The 15,458-nt window shown below is 69.5% G+C and overlaps 3 protein-coding genes across 3 annotated transcripts; 1 reads left to right on the top strand and 2 right to left on the bottom strand.

Annotated features, from left to right (window-relative positions):
* The first annotated feature begins 240 nt into the window (after positions 1-240).
* Positions 241-1,579, top strand: SPC24 (SPC24 component of NDC80 kinetochore complex). The gene is made up of 6 exons (XM_030006953.1): positions 241-406; positions 469-634; positions 731-823; positions 915-1,008; positions 1,095-1,275; positions 1,479-1,579. The coding sequence occupies exons 1-6, from the start codon at positions 241-243 to the stop codon at positions 1,577-1,579; spliced, it is 801 nt and encodes a 266-aa protein (XP_029862813.1).
* Positions 1,294-8,457, bottom strand: KEAP1 (kelch like ECH associated protein 1). The gene is given in 7 exon segments (XM_030006959.1): positions 1,294-1,847; positions 1,986-2,162; positions 2,288-2,390; positions 2,392-2,491; positions 3,143-3,837; positions 6,211-6,836; positions 8,345-8,457. Coding segments are annotated over 6 exon segments (1,797 nt in total). The 5' UTR covers positions 6,766-6,836; positions 8,345-8,457; the 3' UTR covers positions 1,294-1,680.
* Positions 7,785-14,010, bottom strand: S1PR5 (sphingosine-1-phosphate receptor 5). The gene is given in 4 exon segments (XM_041121957.1): positions 7,785-7,803; positions 9,816-10,462; positions 10,464-10,826; positions 13,958-14,010. Coding segments are annotated over 3 exon segments (990 nt in total). The 5' UTR covers positions 10,788-10,826; positions 13,958-14,010.
* Between the last annotated feature and the right edge of the window lie 1,448 nt (positions 14,011-15,458).

Raw genomic sequence — 15,458 nt, forward strand, 5'->3', positions numbered from 1 at the left:
GTTTCACTTGCCGCCCACCCCCGCCCCCAGGGTTCTTCCCCCCAAAAAAATCTCACCCCCCCATAGTCTCACCTCCCCCCCCCCAACCCAAGGCCTTTACCCCCCCCCAGCCCCGTCTCCTCTCCTTCAGCATCGCTTCCCCCTGCCCCCCTCACCTCAGTGACACCTTTCCCCCCCCACACACACAAATTTTGGGGTGCCAGCCTGTTGGCCCCCCCCCCCCCCCCCAGGCACCCCACCATGCTGAGCAAGCGGATGGAGGAGCTGGAGGAGGTGAGCAAGGAGCTGCTGAAGGTTCTGCTCTCCGACTGGGCCGACAACCTCCTGCGCCGCAGCCTGGACAAACGGAGCCGGATGGACGACAAACTGCTGGCCTCGCAGGCCACGGCCGCCCAGCTCGTCAGAGGTGAGTCCCGTCGTGTCCCCCCCCCCCCGTGTCCTTTTTTTTACCCCCCCTCCGGTTAAAAGCCGAATACCCTGCTGTCCCCAGAAGCTCAGGCGGCCCGGAGAGACGTGTGGCGAAGACTCCGGAAAGGGAGAGCGAGCTCCAACGATTGCTCCGGAGGCTGCAAGACCTGGAAGAGGAGCTGGTTCGGGCGCGGGAAGCCGGTGCCAGCCTGCAGGCCGGCAATAGATATCCTTTTTGGGGGGGGGGGGGATTCCCATTGTCCTTTTTTTTGCGGGGGGGGGGGGTGCCCAGACACGCAGTCGTCTCCCTTCACTGCCCCACCGCCCTGCGACGGGAGCTGGAGGAGCTGCGGGAGGAGAGCCGGCGGCTGGAGGAGGACACGGAGCGGGAAGAGGACACCGTGCCCTCCACCACGTGAGTGGGGGGGGGGGGGGGGTGACAGGACAGGTAAAGGGGGGGACACGGACCCCAAAACACCTCTGAGCCCCCCCCCCATCCCCCGCAGGTACGTGACGCAGCTCTACTACAAGATCAGCCGCATCGATTGGGACTACGAGGCCGAGCCGGCGCAGATCAAAGGCAGTGAGTGTCCCCCCCATGTCCCCCTTCACCCCCCCCTTATTTCCAGCCCCCCCATCTTGTTTCCAGCCCCCCTTAACCCTCTGTTCTTCCCCCCCCCCCAAAGTCCCACTACGGCCCCGACATCGCCCAGCCCATCGACATCGACGGCAGCCGCCATTCCCGCTGCTTCGTCAGCGATTACTTGTGGAGGCCTGGTCCGACGGACGTGGTCGGATGCGGGGGAACAGGCACGGTGACGTACGAGAGATGGGCGCACGCCAATTGCCCCCCCCCTCGACCCCGCGGTACTGACCCCCCCCAACTTAATCACAAAAGTCTCTTTTATTCATGTAACAACGGGATTTGGAAATCATTAAAACCAGTCAATCGGCTGCCGGGCTGGAAGGTGGGTGCGAATCCGGCTGCCCCCCCCCCTCCTCCCCAAAACCGGGAGAGGGGGGAATTTGGGGGTGCCACGGCCCCCCCGTGAGCTGTCCTTGTGGCCAAGTGAGGCGCAGGGGCGGCAGGCCAACATCCCGGCCCCCCCCCCCCCTCGCCACGCGTTTACCCGCCGCCGTGGGGAAAAGGAGAAGGGAGGAGGGTGGGTAAAAAAACCCGCAGCCCCCTCGGCTGCGCCGCGGCTGCGCCGCGGCCGGTTTTTCCCCCCCCACCCCGACCCCCCCCACCCCTCCACCACGGCGGCGCCGGGGTTAGCACGGACAATCGGTTCGGTCGGTTTGTTTTCGGCACGGTTCCATGGTGATGGCCACCCCCACCCCGCTGCGTCCCGACGTCATCCGCGTCACCTCCGTCCAGGCGTCGGCGACCGGGTCGTAACATTCCACCGAATCCAAGAACGTGTGGCCGTCGTAGCCCCCTGCGGAAAAGGGAACCGTTTCGGTTTCTCCCCCCCGCCGCCCCCGCTTCAACGGCAAAGATGGGGTGGGGGGCGGCGGGGGGGGGGACACGGCAGGACCCCTGAGAAACACCCCCGCCGCGGTCTCCCAACACCTACCCAAGACGTAGATCTTGCCCTGGTAGACGGTGACGCCGAGGGCGCTGCGCCGGTACCGCATGGGCGCCACGAAGGTCCAGGTGTCCGTCTCCACCTCGTAACGCTCGGTGCTGTTGAGCTGGTCCGTCCCGTCGTAGCCCCCCATGGCGTAAATGCAATTATTGAGGGCGCAGACCCCTGCGGGGGCGAGGGGGGGGGGGGGGAAACCGGAGTCGGTCAGATGCCCCTAATCCCCCCTCCCGCGGACCCCAAAACGTGCGTATGTGTCGTGTCGTGTCCCCCCCCCCGCCCCCCGGCCTCACCGGCGCCGCTGCGGATGGTGGCCATGGGGGCGATGGCTCTCCAGGCGTCCCCGGGGGGGTAGCACTCGGCGGAGCTGAGGCGGGCGCTGCCGTCGAACCCCCCCCACGGCGTAAAGGAGACGGTTGAGAACCGCCACCCCCACCCCGATCCGGCGCGTCAGCATGGGGGCCACCAGCTGCCACTCGTCCCTCTCCGGCTCGTACCTGGGGGGGGGGACACACACGACACACACACGACACACAGCAGGGTCTGAATCACGGGGGGGGGGTCCCGGCACCCATGGGGGGGTGCAGGCCCCGATAAGACCCCTAAGGACCCCCCGCAGGGCTGGGTTTGTGTTATCTGCGCCCCCCCCAGGGGTAACTAATGTGTTTATTGCCAGCCCCGGGGCAGATTTGTGCCCCCCCACCGCCCCACCCGGGGCAGTCCTGGACTTCTGTTTTTGGCTCTGGGGCAGATCTGTGCCCCCCCCCCAGGGCAGAGCAGTGTGTTATTACACTCTGTGCCCCCCTCCAGGCAGATCTGTGCCCCCCTGGGGCAGATCAGGGTTTGGTGTGTTCTCAGCCCCAGGGGCAGATTTGGGCCCCCCCAGGGGCAGATCTGGCCCCCCAAAGCAGACATGGGCTCATGTTATCAGCCCCAGGGGCAGATCTGCCCCCCCCCCCCCCCCGGGCAAACCTCCCTCCCCCAGGGCAGATCAGGGCTCGTGTTACCAGCCCCAGGGGCAGATTTGGCGCCCCCCCCCCCCCGGGCAGATTTGCCCCCCCCCCCCGCCAAGGGCAGCCCAGTGCTTGTGTTATCACCCCGATTCACCTCCAGCCCCTTTTCCCCCCCCCCCGCCGCAGCCCCCTTACCTCTCCACGCTGCTATGATGGATGCATCCGTGCGACCCCCCCACGGCGTAAATCATGCCGTCGATGACCCCCACCCCGATGCGATTGCGGGGGACGCTCATGGGGGCGCAGGGGGACCACTGGTCGGTCATGGGGTTATAACAACGATGGCGCGCCGAGTTCCGGTTTCCGTCGGGGGAATATTTCATTCCGATCCCCCACGGCTAAGTTAAAAAAGCCCCCCCCACCACGCAACCCCCCAGACCGCTCCGAGGAACCTGAAGATCGGCTAAACGGATCCACGACCCGTCCCGGGGGTTGTAAGCTTCCAAAAAACTCAAGGACTGACGATAATATCCGCCGGCCGTGTAAATGAGCTGCCCCACTTTGGGGGTACGGCAGGGTAAGACCTGGGTGGGTTTATGGAGGGTCAAATCCTGAAAGATTTGCGCCAGGTAATCCTTGGACCGGGAGTCGGAGCGGAGGATTTCGCACTTCTGGAGCTGCATCTGGAGGAAGTGGGGGGTGAGGGAATGGCAGCGGACGGCGCGGAGCAGAGCCTGGACGTAGAGGCGGCGGTTGGGACAGTCGTGTTTCACCCAGTTGATGCAGGCGTGGAAAACCTCCGACTCGCAGCGGACGTTCAGCTCGTCCCGGCTGATCAGGGTCACCAGCTGGCAGTGCGAGAGGTTGAAGAATTCCTCCTGCTTCGATACCTGGGGGGGGGGGGGGGGGGGGAAAAAAAAAAAAAAAAAAAAAATTGGGGGGGGGAGCGGGCAGCCCAGCAACCCCTCGCTGGCGCCCAGTGCGAGGGATCGGGCGATTCCGCTTGGGGTCGGCTTCGGTCCTGTCTTCCCTTCGGGGGGGGGGGGCAATCCGTGACACCCCCCCAATAGCCCGTATTAATGGAGGGGGGGCCCCCAAATCTATGACCCCCCCAGCAGCCTGTATTAAATAGCGGGGGGGGGGGCAAGCTCTCTGACACCAACAGCCTACGTTAAATAAGGGGGGGGGGGGGGGGGGCCAAGCTCTCAGACACAACAGCCTGTATTAATGGAGTGGGGGCCCCCCCAGCTGACACCCCCCCCAACAGCCTGTATTAAATAGCAGGGGGGGGCCCCCCAGCTCTCTGACACCAACAGCCTGTACTAAATGGGGGGGCCCAAGCTCTCTGACGCCTCCCAACAGCCTGTATTAATGGAGTGGGGGCACCCCCCAGCTCTCTGACACCCCCCCAACAGCCTGTATTAAATGGGGGCCCCCCCAGCTCTGTCACACCCCCCCCAACAGCCTGTATTAAATAGGGTTGGGGGGCCCCAAGCTCTCAAACACTCCCCAACAGTCTGTATTAATGGAGTGGGGGCCCCCCCCAGCTCTCTGACACCCCCGACGGCCAGTGTCCCCATGTTAAATGGGGTGGGGGGGCCCCCAGCTCTGTGACACCCCCCCCAAAAACCCCTACTGATGGAGTGGGGGGCCCCCCAGCTCTGTGACACCCCCCGAGAGCCCATATTAAATGAAGTGAGGGGGGGATCACTTCTCAGCCCCCTCCCCAGCCCCTGGGGGGGTCCCTCGCTACTCCCTGACCCCCCCCCAAATAATGGTGGGGGGGTGTCCCCCCATTTCCCTGACCCCAGCCCCTGGGGGGGGTCCCTACTACTCCCTGACACCCTCCCCGACATCACAGGGAGGGGGTGTCCCCCCCAATTCCCCCTCCCCATCCCCTGGGGGGGTCCCTCCCCACTCCTTGCCCCCCACCCATGAAGCCAGGGGAGGGTGTCTCCCCCCAGTTCCCCCTCCCACGGCCTCAGGGGAGGGGGGTCTCCCCCCAATTCCCCCTCCCACGACCTCAGGGGAGGGGGTGCATCCCCCCAATTCCCCCTCCCACGACTTCAGGGGAGGGGGTCTCCCCCCAATTCCCCCTCCCACGACCTCAGGGGAGGGGGTGCATCCCCCCAATTCCCCCTCCCACGACCTCAGGGGAGGGGGTCTCCCCCCAATTCCCCCTCCCCATCCCCTGAGGGGGTCCCTCCCCACTCTTTGCCCCCCACCATGAAGCCAGGGGAGGGGGCATCCCCCCAATTCCCCCTCCCCATCCCCTGGGGGGGGGGGTCCCTACTACTCCCTGACACCCTCCCCAACATCACAGGGAGGGGGTGTCCCCCCAGTTCCCTCCCACGGCCTCAGGGAGGGGGTCTCCCCCCAATTCCCCTCCCACGACCTCAGCGGAGGGGTCTCCACAATTCCCCCTCCCCATCCCCTGGGGGGGTCCCTCCCCCCCACTTCCTGCCCCCCACCCATGAAGCCAGGGGAGGGTGTCTCCCCCCAGTTCCCCCTCCCACGACCTCAGGGGAGGGGGTGCATCCCCCCAATTCCCCCTCCACGACCTCAGGGGAGGGTGCATCCCCCCAATTCCCCCTCCCCCCCCGGGGGGGGTCCCTCCCCACTCTTTGCCCCCCACCATGAAGCCAGGGGAGGGGCATCCCAATTCCCCCTCCCACGGCCTCAGGGGAGGGGGTGCATCCCCCCGATTCCCCCTCCCACGACCTCAGGGGAGGGTGCATCCCCCCAATTCCCCCTCCCCATCCCCTGGGGGGGTCCCTCCCCACTCCTTGCCCCCCACCCATGAAGCCAGGGGAGGGGTGTCTCCCCCCAATTCCCCCTCCCACGACCTCAGGGGAGGGGGTCTCCCCCCAATTCCCCCTCCCCATCCCCTGAGGGGGTCCCTCCCCCCTCCTTGCCCCCCACCCATGAAGCCAGGGGAGGGGGCATCCCCCCAATTCCCCCTCCCCATCCCCTGGGGGGGGTCCCTACTACTCCCTGACACCCTCCCCAACATCACAGGGAGGGGGTCTCCCCCCAGTTCCCCCTCCCACGGCCCTCAGGGGAGGGGGTGCATCCCCCCCAATTCCCCCTCCCCATCCCCTGAGGGGGTCCCTCCCCACTCTTTGCCCCCCACCATGAAGCCAGGGGAGGGGGCATCCCCCCAATTCCCCCTCCCACGACCTCGGGGTTCGTGCCCCCCTCCCTCCCCGCTCCCCACGGCGTCAGAAGCCGGTGGGGGTGGGTGTCCCCCCCCCGCCCCTCACCTCCGCGAAGTGCATGTAGATGTACTCGCGGGCCTTCTGGTGCAGCTCGAGGCAGCCGATCTGCTCGGCGAAGTTGGCGATGCCGATGGCGTTGCTGGGGTGCAGCTGCTGGACGAGGAAATGGCAGCAGGCGCGGACGACGCTGTCGATCTGGTACATGACGGCGCCGTTCATGACGTGCAGGACGCACTTCTCGCCCACCGAGATGGACGCCGTGTAGGCGAACTCCACCAGCCGCTCCATCACGCGCGGGTGCACCCCCTCGATGGGGACCACCTCCATCCCCCCCTCGCGCAGCCCCGCGGTGAACATGGCCCTGAACACCGGGCTGGACGACGCCAGGACGACCTTGTGCGCCGGGAGATCCGCCGGCGGGACGTCGCGACGGTACCGGACCCGCAGCGTGACGTCGCAGAGCTGTCCCGACAGCCGCAGCTGGTTCATGATGGCCAAAGCGGCCTTGGGGTGTTCTTCCAGGCTGTAGCGGAAGGAACCCGACCCCCCCGGCGAGGGGGTCACCTCCGCCTGGCACTCGGGGGGCGGCGGGGAGGACATGGCCCCGGCATCCCCCCCACCGCGGCGCGGCGCGGGGGGGCGGCTAAGGGGGGGCGGCGGGCGATGAGAACCTGCGGGGGGGGGGGGGGAGAGAAGGGGGGGGTTAGGGAGGGGGGGGGGGGGGCGTGGGAGCCCATGGGGAAACTGAGGCGCGGGGAGAGAGCCCCCCCCCCCCGATCGGCCTCAGTGCGTGCTGGGGAAACTGAGGCGCGGGGGGGCAGAGAAATGAGACACCCCCCCCCCCCCAGATCGGCCTCAGTGCGTGCTGGGGAAACTGAGGCGCGGGGGGGAGGCGGGGGGAGACCCCCCCCCAGATCGGCCTCAGTACGTCCTGGGGAAACTGAGGCACAGGGAGGGGGAGAGATGAGACCCCCCCCCCCCCAGATCAGCCTCAGTACGTCCTGGGGAAACTGAGGCACAGGGAGGGGGGAGAGATGAGACACCCCCCCCCCCAGATCGGCCTCAGTGCGTGCTGGGGAAACTGAGGCACAGGGAGGGGGGAGAGGTGAGACCCCCCCCAATCAGCCCCAGTACATGCTGGGGAAACTGAGGTGACCCCCCCCCCCCGATCAGCCTCAGTGTGTGCTGGGGAAACCGAGGCACAGGGGGGGCAGAGAAATGAGACCCCCCCCAGATCAGCCCCAGTACATCCTGGGGAAACTGAGGCACAGGGAGGGGGGAGAGATCCCCCCCAGATCAGCCCCAGTACATGCTGGGGAAACTGAGGCATGGGGAAAGGGGAGAGATGAGACCCCCCCCCAGATCAGCCCCAGTACGTGCTGGGGAAACCGAGGCGTGGGGAGGGGGGGAAAGATGAGACCCCCCCCTCAGATCAGCCCCAGTATGTCCTGGGGAAACTGAGGTGACCCCCCCCCCCAGTCAGCCTCAGTATATGCTGGGGAAACTGAGGCGCGGGGGGGGGGGAAAGATGAGACCCCCCCCCCAGATCAGCCTCAGTGTGTGCTGGGGAAACTGAGGCACGGGGGGAGGCAGGGAGAGAGCCCCCCCCCAGATTGGCCTCAGTACGTCCTGGGGAAACTGAGGCATGGGGAGGGGGAGAGATGAAACCCCCCCCCAGTCAGCCTCAGTACATGCTGGGGAAACTGGGGGGGGGGGGGGGGGGGTAATGGGGCTGGATGGAAGGGGACACCCCCCCGCCCCCAAAATCATGCCTGGCTCATGCTGGGGAAACTGGCGGGGGGGGGGGAACCCCCCCGATCAGCCCCAGTACATGCTGGGGAAACTGAGGCACGGGGGAGGGTCTCGGGGGGGGGGGCACCCACTGGGGAAACTGAGGTAAGGGGAAGTGGGGGGGGGGGGGCTTCAGGGACGGGGTCAGCCCCCCCCAAATCATTCCCGGCACCCACCGGGGACACTGAGGCACACGGGGGGGGGGGGATCCCCAGCAGCCCCCCCTCCCTTTCCCCTTGCAGACCCCATGCCCCCCACCCCCCAGTTTTGCCGGGGGGGGGGGCGCAGAACTCCTACAAGCACCCAAGACCCCCCCCACCCCCCCCCCCCACCCCCCACCCTCCCGCGGGGGGGTCCCGGGGGTTCGGGGGGGTCCCGGGGGTCTCACCCGGCCATGGACGCGGCCCCGGTCGTCGTCGGGAGGCGGCGGGGGGGGGAAAAGGGGGGGGGGCCGAGGGGGGGGGCGGGGGGGGGTGACTAAGCAGCGCGCGGAGCCCCCGCCGCGGTAAGAGTCCCTGCGGCGGCCCCGCCCACCCCCGCGTGACGTCACCGCCGCCCCGCCCCGCCCCCCCCCGCCAGAATAAGAGTCTCGGCGGGGGGAGGAGCTGGTCCCACCCCCCCGCGCGCCCCGCCCCGTCCGTGACGTCACGGGGCGGGGAAAAGGGGGAGGGCGGGGCGTGTGTCGCACGGGGCGTCCCCGTGGCGGCGGCTGCGGGGAGTCCCGGCGTCACCCGTGACCCCCCCGGTGCCCCCTCCCAGTATTCCCCGTGGGTCTGTATCCCTTCCCACTATCCTCCCCCTTCCCAGTAACCCCCCCAGTGCCACCCGTGGGCGTCCCCCCCTCCCAGTGTCCTCCATGGGTGTCAACCCCCCTCCCAGTGCCCCCTCCCAGTGCCCCCCGTGAGTCTGTATCCCTTCCCAGTATCCTCCCCCTTCCCAGTAACCCCTCCCAGTGTCACCCGTGGGTGTCCCCCCCCTTCCAGTGCCCCCTCCCAGTGCCCCCCATGAGTGTGTCCCCCCCTCCCAGTGTCCTCCACGGGTGTCAACCCCCCTCCCAGTGCCCCCTCCCAGTGTCCCCCGTGGCTGTGTCCCCCCCTCCCAGTGTCTCCTCCCAGTGTGCCCTGTGGTTTTTCCCCCCCTCCCAGTGCCCCCTCCCAATGCCAGCCGTGGGTGTGTGTCCCCCTCCCAGTATCCCTCCCAGTGGCCCCGTGGCTGTGTCCCCCCCCTCCCAGTGCCCCCTCCCAGTGCCACCCGGGGGTGTCCCCCCCCTCCCACCCCTCCCAGTGCCCCCTCCCAGTATTACCTGTGGCTGTGTCCTCCCCTCCCAGTGCCCCCTCCCAGTGTCGCCCATGAGTGTGTCCCCCCTCCCAGTGTCCTCCACGGGTTCGCCCCCCCCCCCCCAGTGTCCCCCGTGGGTGTCCCCCCCTCTCCGTGCCCCCTCCCGACGTCCCCACACTGTCCCAGTCCGCGGCGGGGGGGGACACGACCGAGCAAGGCGGGGGGGGGGTCTCTCCAAAAAAAGGCCTTTTATTAAAAACTCGTTACAAAACCGGGGGGGGGGGGGGGGACAGGAACAGGGGGACGGGGGGAGACGGGGACCCCCAGCCCCCCCAGCGCCGGGACACACACACACACGCACACGCACACGGTGACACGGGGGGGACACGTGACGATGCCGGGACCCCCCGCCGCCTCCCCCCCCCTCACCCCTGTGCCCCCCCCGCCTCCCCTCCGTCCCCCCCCGCCCCCCCACTCGTGTCCCCCGCCCCCCCGCCGCTGTCCCCCCCCTCCGCCTGGCCGACGACCTCCCCGAGGGGCTCCCGCTCCCCGCTCCCCCCCCCAGACTGGGGACCCCCAACGTGCCGCCGCCGCGGCCGGCGCGCGCGTCCGTCCCCCCCCCGCGGCGGCGGCGGCACCCCCCGCCCCGCAGCAGGCGCAGGACGGCGCGGCACATCTCCCGGCTGGTGCCGGTGTAGATGAGGGGGTTGAGCAAAGAGTTGGCCATGGCCAACCCCAAGAAGTAGTCGGCGTGGTAGAGCACCGCGCACGCCCGCGGGCAGCACCAGGCGTCCAGCAGCAGGAGGAGGAAGAGGGGCGACCAGCAGGCGATGAAGGTCCCCACCACCACCGTCACCGTCTTGAGCAGCGCCGGCGATTTGGGCGACGGGCGGAGGCTGGCCGAGCGCCGGACGGCGCGGTAGAGGCGGGCGTAGAGGACGACGATGGCGAGGAGGATGGCGAGGAAGACGGCGACGCAGAAGAAGACGTAGCGCTTGGAGTAGAGCGGGAGGACGGTGGAGCACGCCGGCAGGTCGCCCAGGCAGTTCCACCCCAGGCCCGGCAACGCCGCCAGCGCCGCCGAGACCCCCCAGCTGGCCGCCACCAGCGACCACATCCGACCCCGCTTGTCCCCCCGCGCCACCCGCACCCTCGCCATGGTGAGGTGCCGCTCCACCGCGATGGCCAGCAGGCTCAGCACCGAGGCGGCCAAGGTGAGGAAGACGCCCGCCCTCCCGCAGGAACCACAGCGCCGGCGTCAGCCGGAAGGTGTTGGCGCCGGAGAGGACGATGTTGGCGGTGTAGGCGACGCCGGCCAACAGGTCGGAGAGGGTGAGGTTGCCCAGCAGGTAGAACATGGGCGAGTGGAGCTTCTTGGTCCTCCAGATGGTCACCAGCACCACCAGGTTCTCCACCACGATGAAGCCGCACACCAGGAGGAAGAGGAGGGTCTCGGGGCGAAGGCCCCCCCGGTAGCGCCCGGCGTGCAGCTTCCCGGTGTAGTTGTAGTGGAGGGCGAGGACCGCGTCCTCCGCGAAGGGCCCCGGCGCCATGCTGGGGAGCCGCCGGCGGGGGCTACATGGCGGGGAGAGCTGGGGGGGGAGGGGGGGGGAACACACGGCGGGGGGGGGGGGGGGGGGGGGGTCAGCCTCGGCGCGCTCGCCCGAAAGCGTGCGCCCCAAACGGCGTGCGCGCTCGCGAGCGCGCGCCCGAAAGGGTCTTTGTGCACGTGTGTGCACTTGCGAGCGTGCACCCAAAAGGGTCTGTGTGCATGCGCACGCTTGCAAGCGTGCACCCAAAAGGGTTTGCACACGTGTGTGCACTTGCGAGCGTGCGCCCAAAAGGGTCTGCGCGCGTGTGCACGCTTGCCAGTGTGCGCCCAAACGGGTTTGCACATATGTGCACGCTTGCAAGCGTGCACCCAAAAGGGTCTGTACATGTGTGCGTGCTTGCGAGCGTGCACCCAAAAGGGTTTGCGTGCATGTGCACTTGCAAGTGTGCACCCAAACGGGTCTACGCACATGTGCGCGCTCACGAGCGTGCACCCAAACGGGTCTGCACACGTGCACGCTCGCGAGCGTGCACCCAAAAGGGTCTGGGCGCATGTGCGCACTTGCGAGCGTGCACCCGAAAGGGCCTGTGCGCGTGTGCGCGCTTGCAAGCGTGCACCCAAATGGGTTTGCACGCATGTGTGCGCTCGCAAGCGTGCACCCAAAACGGTCTGCGCACGTGTGCACGCTTGCGAGCGTGCGCCCAAAAGGGTTTGCACACATTTGTGCACTTGCGAGCGTGCACCCAAATTGGTCTGCGCGCGTGCGCGCACTCGCGAGCGTGCGCCCCAAACGGTGTGCGCGCTCATGAGCGTGCACCCGAAAGGGTCTGTGCGCGTGTGCACACTTGCAAGCGTGCACCCAAACGGGTCTGTGTGCACGTGCGCGATCAGCAAGCGTGCACCTGAAAGGGTCTGTGTGCACGTGCGCGCTCGCAAGCGTGCACCCGAAAGGGCCTGTGCGCGTGTGCGCGCTTGCAAGCGTGCACCCAAATGGGTTTGCACGCATGTGCGTGCTTGCAAGCGTGCACCCGAAAGGGTTTGCACACATAAGTGCACTTGCAGGTGTGCACCCAAAAGGGTCTGTGCGCGTGTGCGCGCTCGCAAGCGTGCGCCCAAAAGGGTCTTTGTGCACGTGTGTGCGCCTGCAGCCATGCACCCAAAACGGTCTGTGCGCGTGTGCGCGCTTGCAAGCGTGCGCCCGAAAGGGTTTAGCGCGCACGCGCGCGCTTGCGAGCGTGAGCCCCAGCTGGCCTGCGCGCGAGCGTGCGCCTGCAGGCGTGCACCCCGAAGGGTCCCCCGTGGATGCGAGCTCGCGAGCGTGCGCCCCGAAAGGCCTCTGCGAAAACATCCGCGCGCTCGCAGGCGTGCGCCCTGAAGGGGGGGGGCTCGCGCCGCAGCTGCGCCCCGGGGATCTCGGCACACCCCCACCCCCCGAAGGGGATGGTGCGCGTCGGTGGTGCCTGCCCGGGGACCCCCCCCCCCCCATCCGTGGGTCCTGCCCCCCGGCCCCGGGGGCACCGCCGTGCGCCTTCCCACCCACCCACCCACCCAGGCGGGCCCGGGCGAGCGGCGGCGCGTCGGGGGCGGCCGCGGGGTCCCCCCGGGGAAAGGGGGGGGGGGGGGACCTGCCCAAATATTTGGGGTGAGATGGGCGCGGCCGGGCCCCACGGCGCTGGCGGGTCCCACCTGGCGCCCCACAGGAGGAGACGGGGGGGCAGGAGCCGTGGGGCAGGATACTGGGGGTCCGGGGAGCCGTGGGGCAGGTTACTGGGGGTCTGGGGGGCCGTGGGGCAGGATACTGGGGGTCTGGGAGCCGTGGGGCAGGATACGGGGGGTCTAGAGAGCCGTGGGGCAGGATACTGGGGGTCTGGGGAGCTGTGGGGCAGGATAGTGGGGGTCCAGGGAGCCGTGGGGCAGGATACTGGGGGTCCAGGGAGCCGTGGGGCAGGATACGGGGGGTCTAGAGAGCCGTGGGGCAGGATACTGGGGGTCCGGGGAGCTGTGGGGCAGGATACTGGGGTCCAGGGAGTCGTGGGGCAGGATACTGGGGGGGAGTCGTGGGGCAGGATACTGGGGGTCCGGGGAGCTGTGGGGCAGGATACTGGGGGTCCGGGGAGCTGTGGGGCAGGATAATGGGGGTCCAGGGAGCTGTGGGGCAGGATAATGGGGGTCCAGGGAGCCGTGGGGCAGGATACTGGGTCCGGGGGAGCGGGGAGCTGTGGGGCAGGATACTGGGGGTCCGGGAGCCGTGGGGCAGGTACCGGGGCGGAACTGGGGGTCTGGGAGCGGTGGGGCAGGTACGTGGGGGGTCCAGGGAGCCGTGGGGCAGGATACTGGGGCCAGGGAGCCGTGGGGCAGGATACGGGGGGTCTAGAGAGCCGTGGGGCAGGATACTGGGGGTCTGGGGAGCTGTGGGGCAGGATACTGGGGGTCCAGGGAGTCGTGGGGCAGGATACTGGGGGTCCGGGGAGTCATGGGGCAGGATACTGGGGGTCCGGGGAGCTGTGGGGCAGGATACTGGGGGTCCGGGGAGCTGTGGGGCAGGATAATGGGGGTCCAGGGAGCTGTGGGGCAGGATAATGGGGGTCCAGGGAGCCGTGGGGCAGGATACTGGGGGTCCGGGGAGCTGTGGGGCAGGATACTGGGGTTGGTGGGGAGCTGGGGGGCCAGGATAGGGGCAGGGAGTAATGCCGTCAGGGGAGCCGTGGGGGCATGCAGGATAACGGTGAGGGGGATGGACTCGGTTGGGACTTCGACTCGGGGGCGATGAGGATTGGGGAGGGGCAGGATGCAGGCGCACCAGTATGGGGGTCCGGGGAGCTGGGGGCAGGATACTGGGGGTCCGGGGAGCCGTGGGGCGGAGGTCCGGGAGCGGAGGATATGGTCGGGCGGGCTTCGCCCACGCCCGCCGTGGGGCAGCCGTGGGGCTCCCGGTGCCGCCCCCCAATGCCGGACGGGGCTGGGGGGGCCCCGTTCCGTGTATGGGGGGGTCGGAATAGGCCCCCCCCAGGCCCCCCCCCCGCCCCATAGCGCGGGCCCCCCCCCGCTCCCCTTCCGTGCCTCAGTTTCCCCACTGCCCCCCGCCTCGGTATCGCCCCCCCCTCGAGTCCGTTCCCCGCGTGGGGGGGGATCGGAGGGGGGGTTCCCTGCCCGCCCCCCCCCCGGACTCACCGTGGGACCCGGCTCCGCTCCGCCGCTCCGCGCTGGCTCCGGTGGGGCGGGCGGGGCCGGGCGGGGCCGGGGGGGGGGGGGGGGCGGAGCCGCTCCTCCGCCCCCCCGACCCCCACCCCCACCCCACTGCGGGACCCCCCGGGGGGAGCGGCCCCTGCGACCCCCGAAACTCCCCCCATCACCTGCCTGAGCAATGCAGGAGCCCCCCAGGTGTGTCCCAGCCCCCAGATGTGCTCGGGGACCCCCCCCAGATGTTCCCAAGCCCCCCCAGATGTGCTCAAGCCCCCCCAGATGTGCCCCAGCCTCCCCATATATTCCCAGCCCCCAGATGTGCTCAAGACCCCCCAGATGTTCCCCGCTCCCCCCAGATGTTGCCCGGTCCCCCAGATGTGCTCAGGGACCCCCCCCCAGACGTTCCCCAGCCCCCCCAGATGTGCTCAAACCCCCCCCAGATGTGCCCCCAACCCCCCCCCCCCGTCCACCCATCGTGGGTCCCCACCCCAGCACCCACCGCCGTGCCACGTGGGGCAGCCCCACTGCCAAACCGGTCGGGCCCCCCCGCCCCCCCCCCACCGCCACCCCCTGTCCTGTCCGTCCGTCCGTCCGTCCGTCCGGGCAGGCCCCAACCTGCACCCTCGCTCCACGTGGGGATCCCCAATCCTCCCACGGGCCCCACGGGTGGGGGGGCTGTGGGGCTCGGACGTGTGGGTCCCACGGGTGGGGGTCAGTGGGGCTCAGACGTGTGGGTCCCATGGGGTGGGGGGGCTGTGGGGCCCGGACGTGTGGGTCCCACGTGGGTGGGGGGGACCGGGCAGGGCTCCCCCCCAGCGTGGGTGCTGGGAACCCCCCCCGGGCGGGGGCAGGTGCTGGGTTCGGCGCTGCCAAAGGCGCCCGCGGCACCGGCGCACCCACGCCGGCACCCAGCCCCACACCGGTATGGGGCGGGGGGGTTTGGGGGGGGGGGACGGGACGGGACACAGCCCCACGGCTGCCATGGGGTGGGGGCCCCTGTGGTTGGGGGCGGCCGGAGCCTGAGGCTCCCTGGTCCCACGGCGCCTGCGCCGGCACCGGCCCCACATTGGTCCGTGGGGCTGGCACCCCAATCTGTGGGGCTGGGACCCCTCTCCACGGGGCTGGGGACCCCCCCTCTATGGGGCTGGCACCCCTCTGTGGGGCTAGCAGCCATCATCTGTGGGGCTGGGACCCCTCTCCACGGGGCTGGGAACCCCCTCTCTATGGTGCCAGCACCCCTCTGTGGGGCCAGCACTGCTGTCTGTGGGGCTGAGACCCCCCTCCATGGGCCTGAGACCGCCCCTCTCTATGGGGCTTGGACCCCTCTCTATGGGGCCAGCAGTCCTCTGTGGGGCTGAGACTCCCATCCATGGGGCTGAGACCCCCCTCTATGGGGCTGAGACCCCCCTCTATGGGCCTGAGACCTCCCTCCATGGGCCTGAGACTGCTCTCTATGGGGCTCGGACCCCTCTCTATGGGGCCAGCAGTC

This window comes from Aquila chrysaetos, unplaced genomic scaffold, assembly GCF_900496995.4.
Source record: "Aquila chrysaetos chrysaetos unplaced genomic scaffold, bAquChr1.4, whole genome shotgun sequence".
Taxonomy (NCBI): domain Eukaryota; kingdom Metazoa; phylum Chordata; class Aves; order Accipitriformes; family Accipitridae; genus Aquila; species Aquila chrysaetos.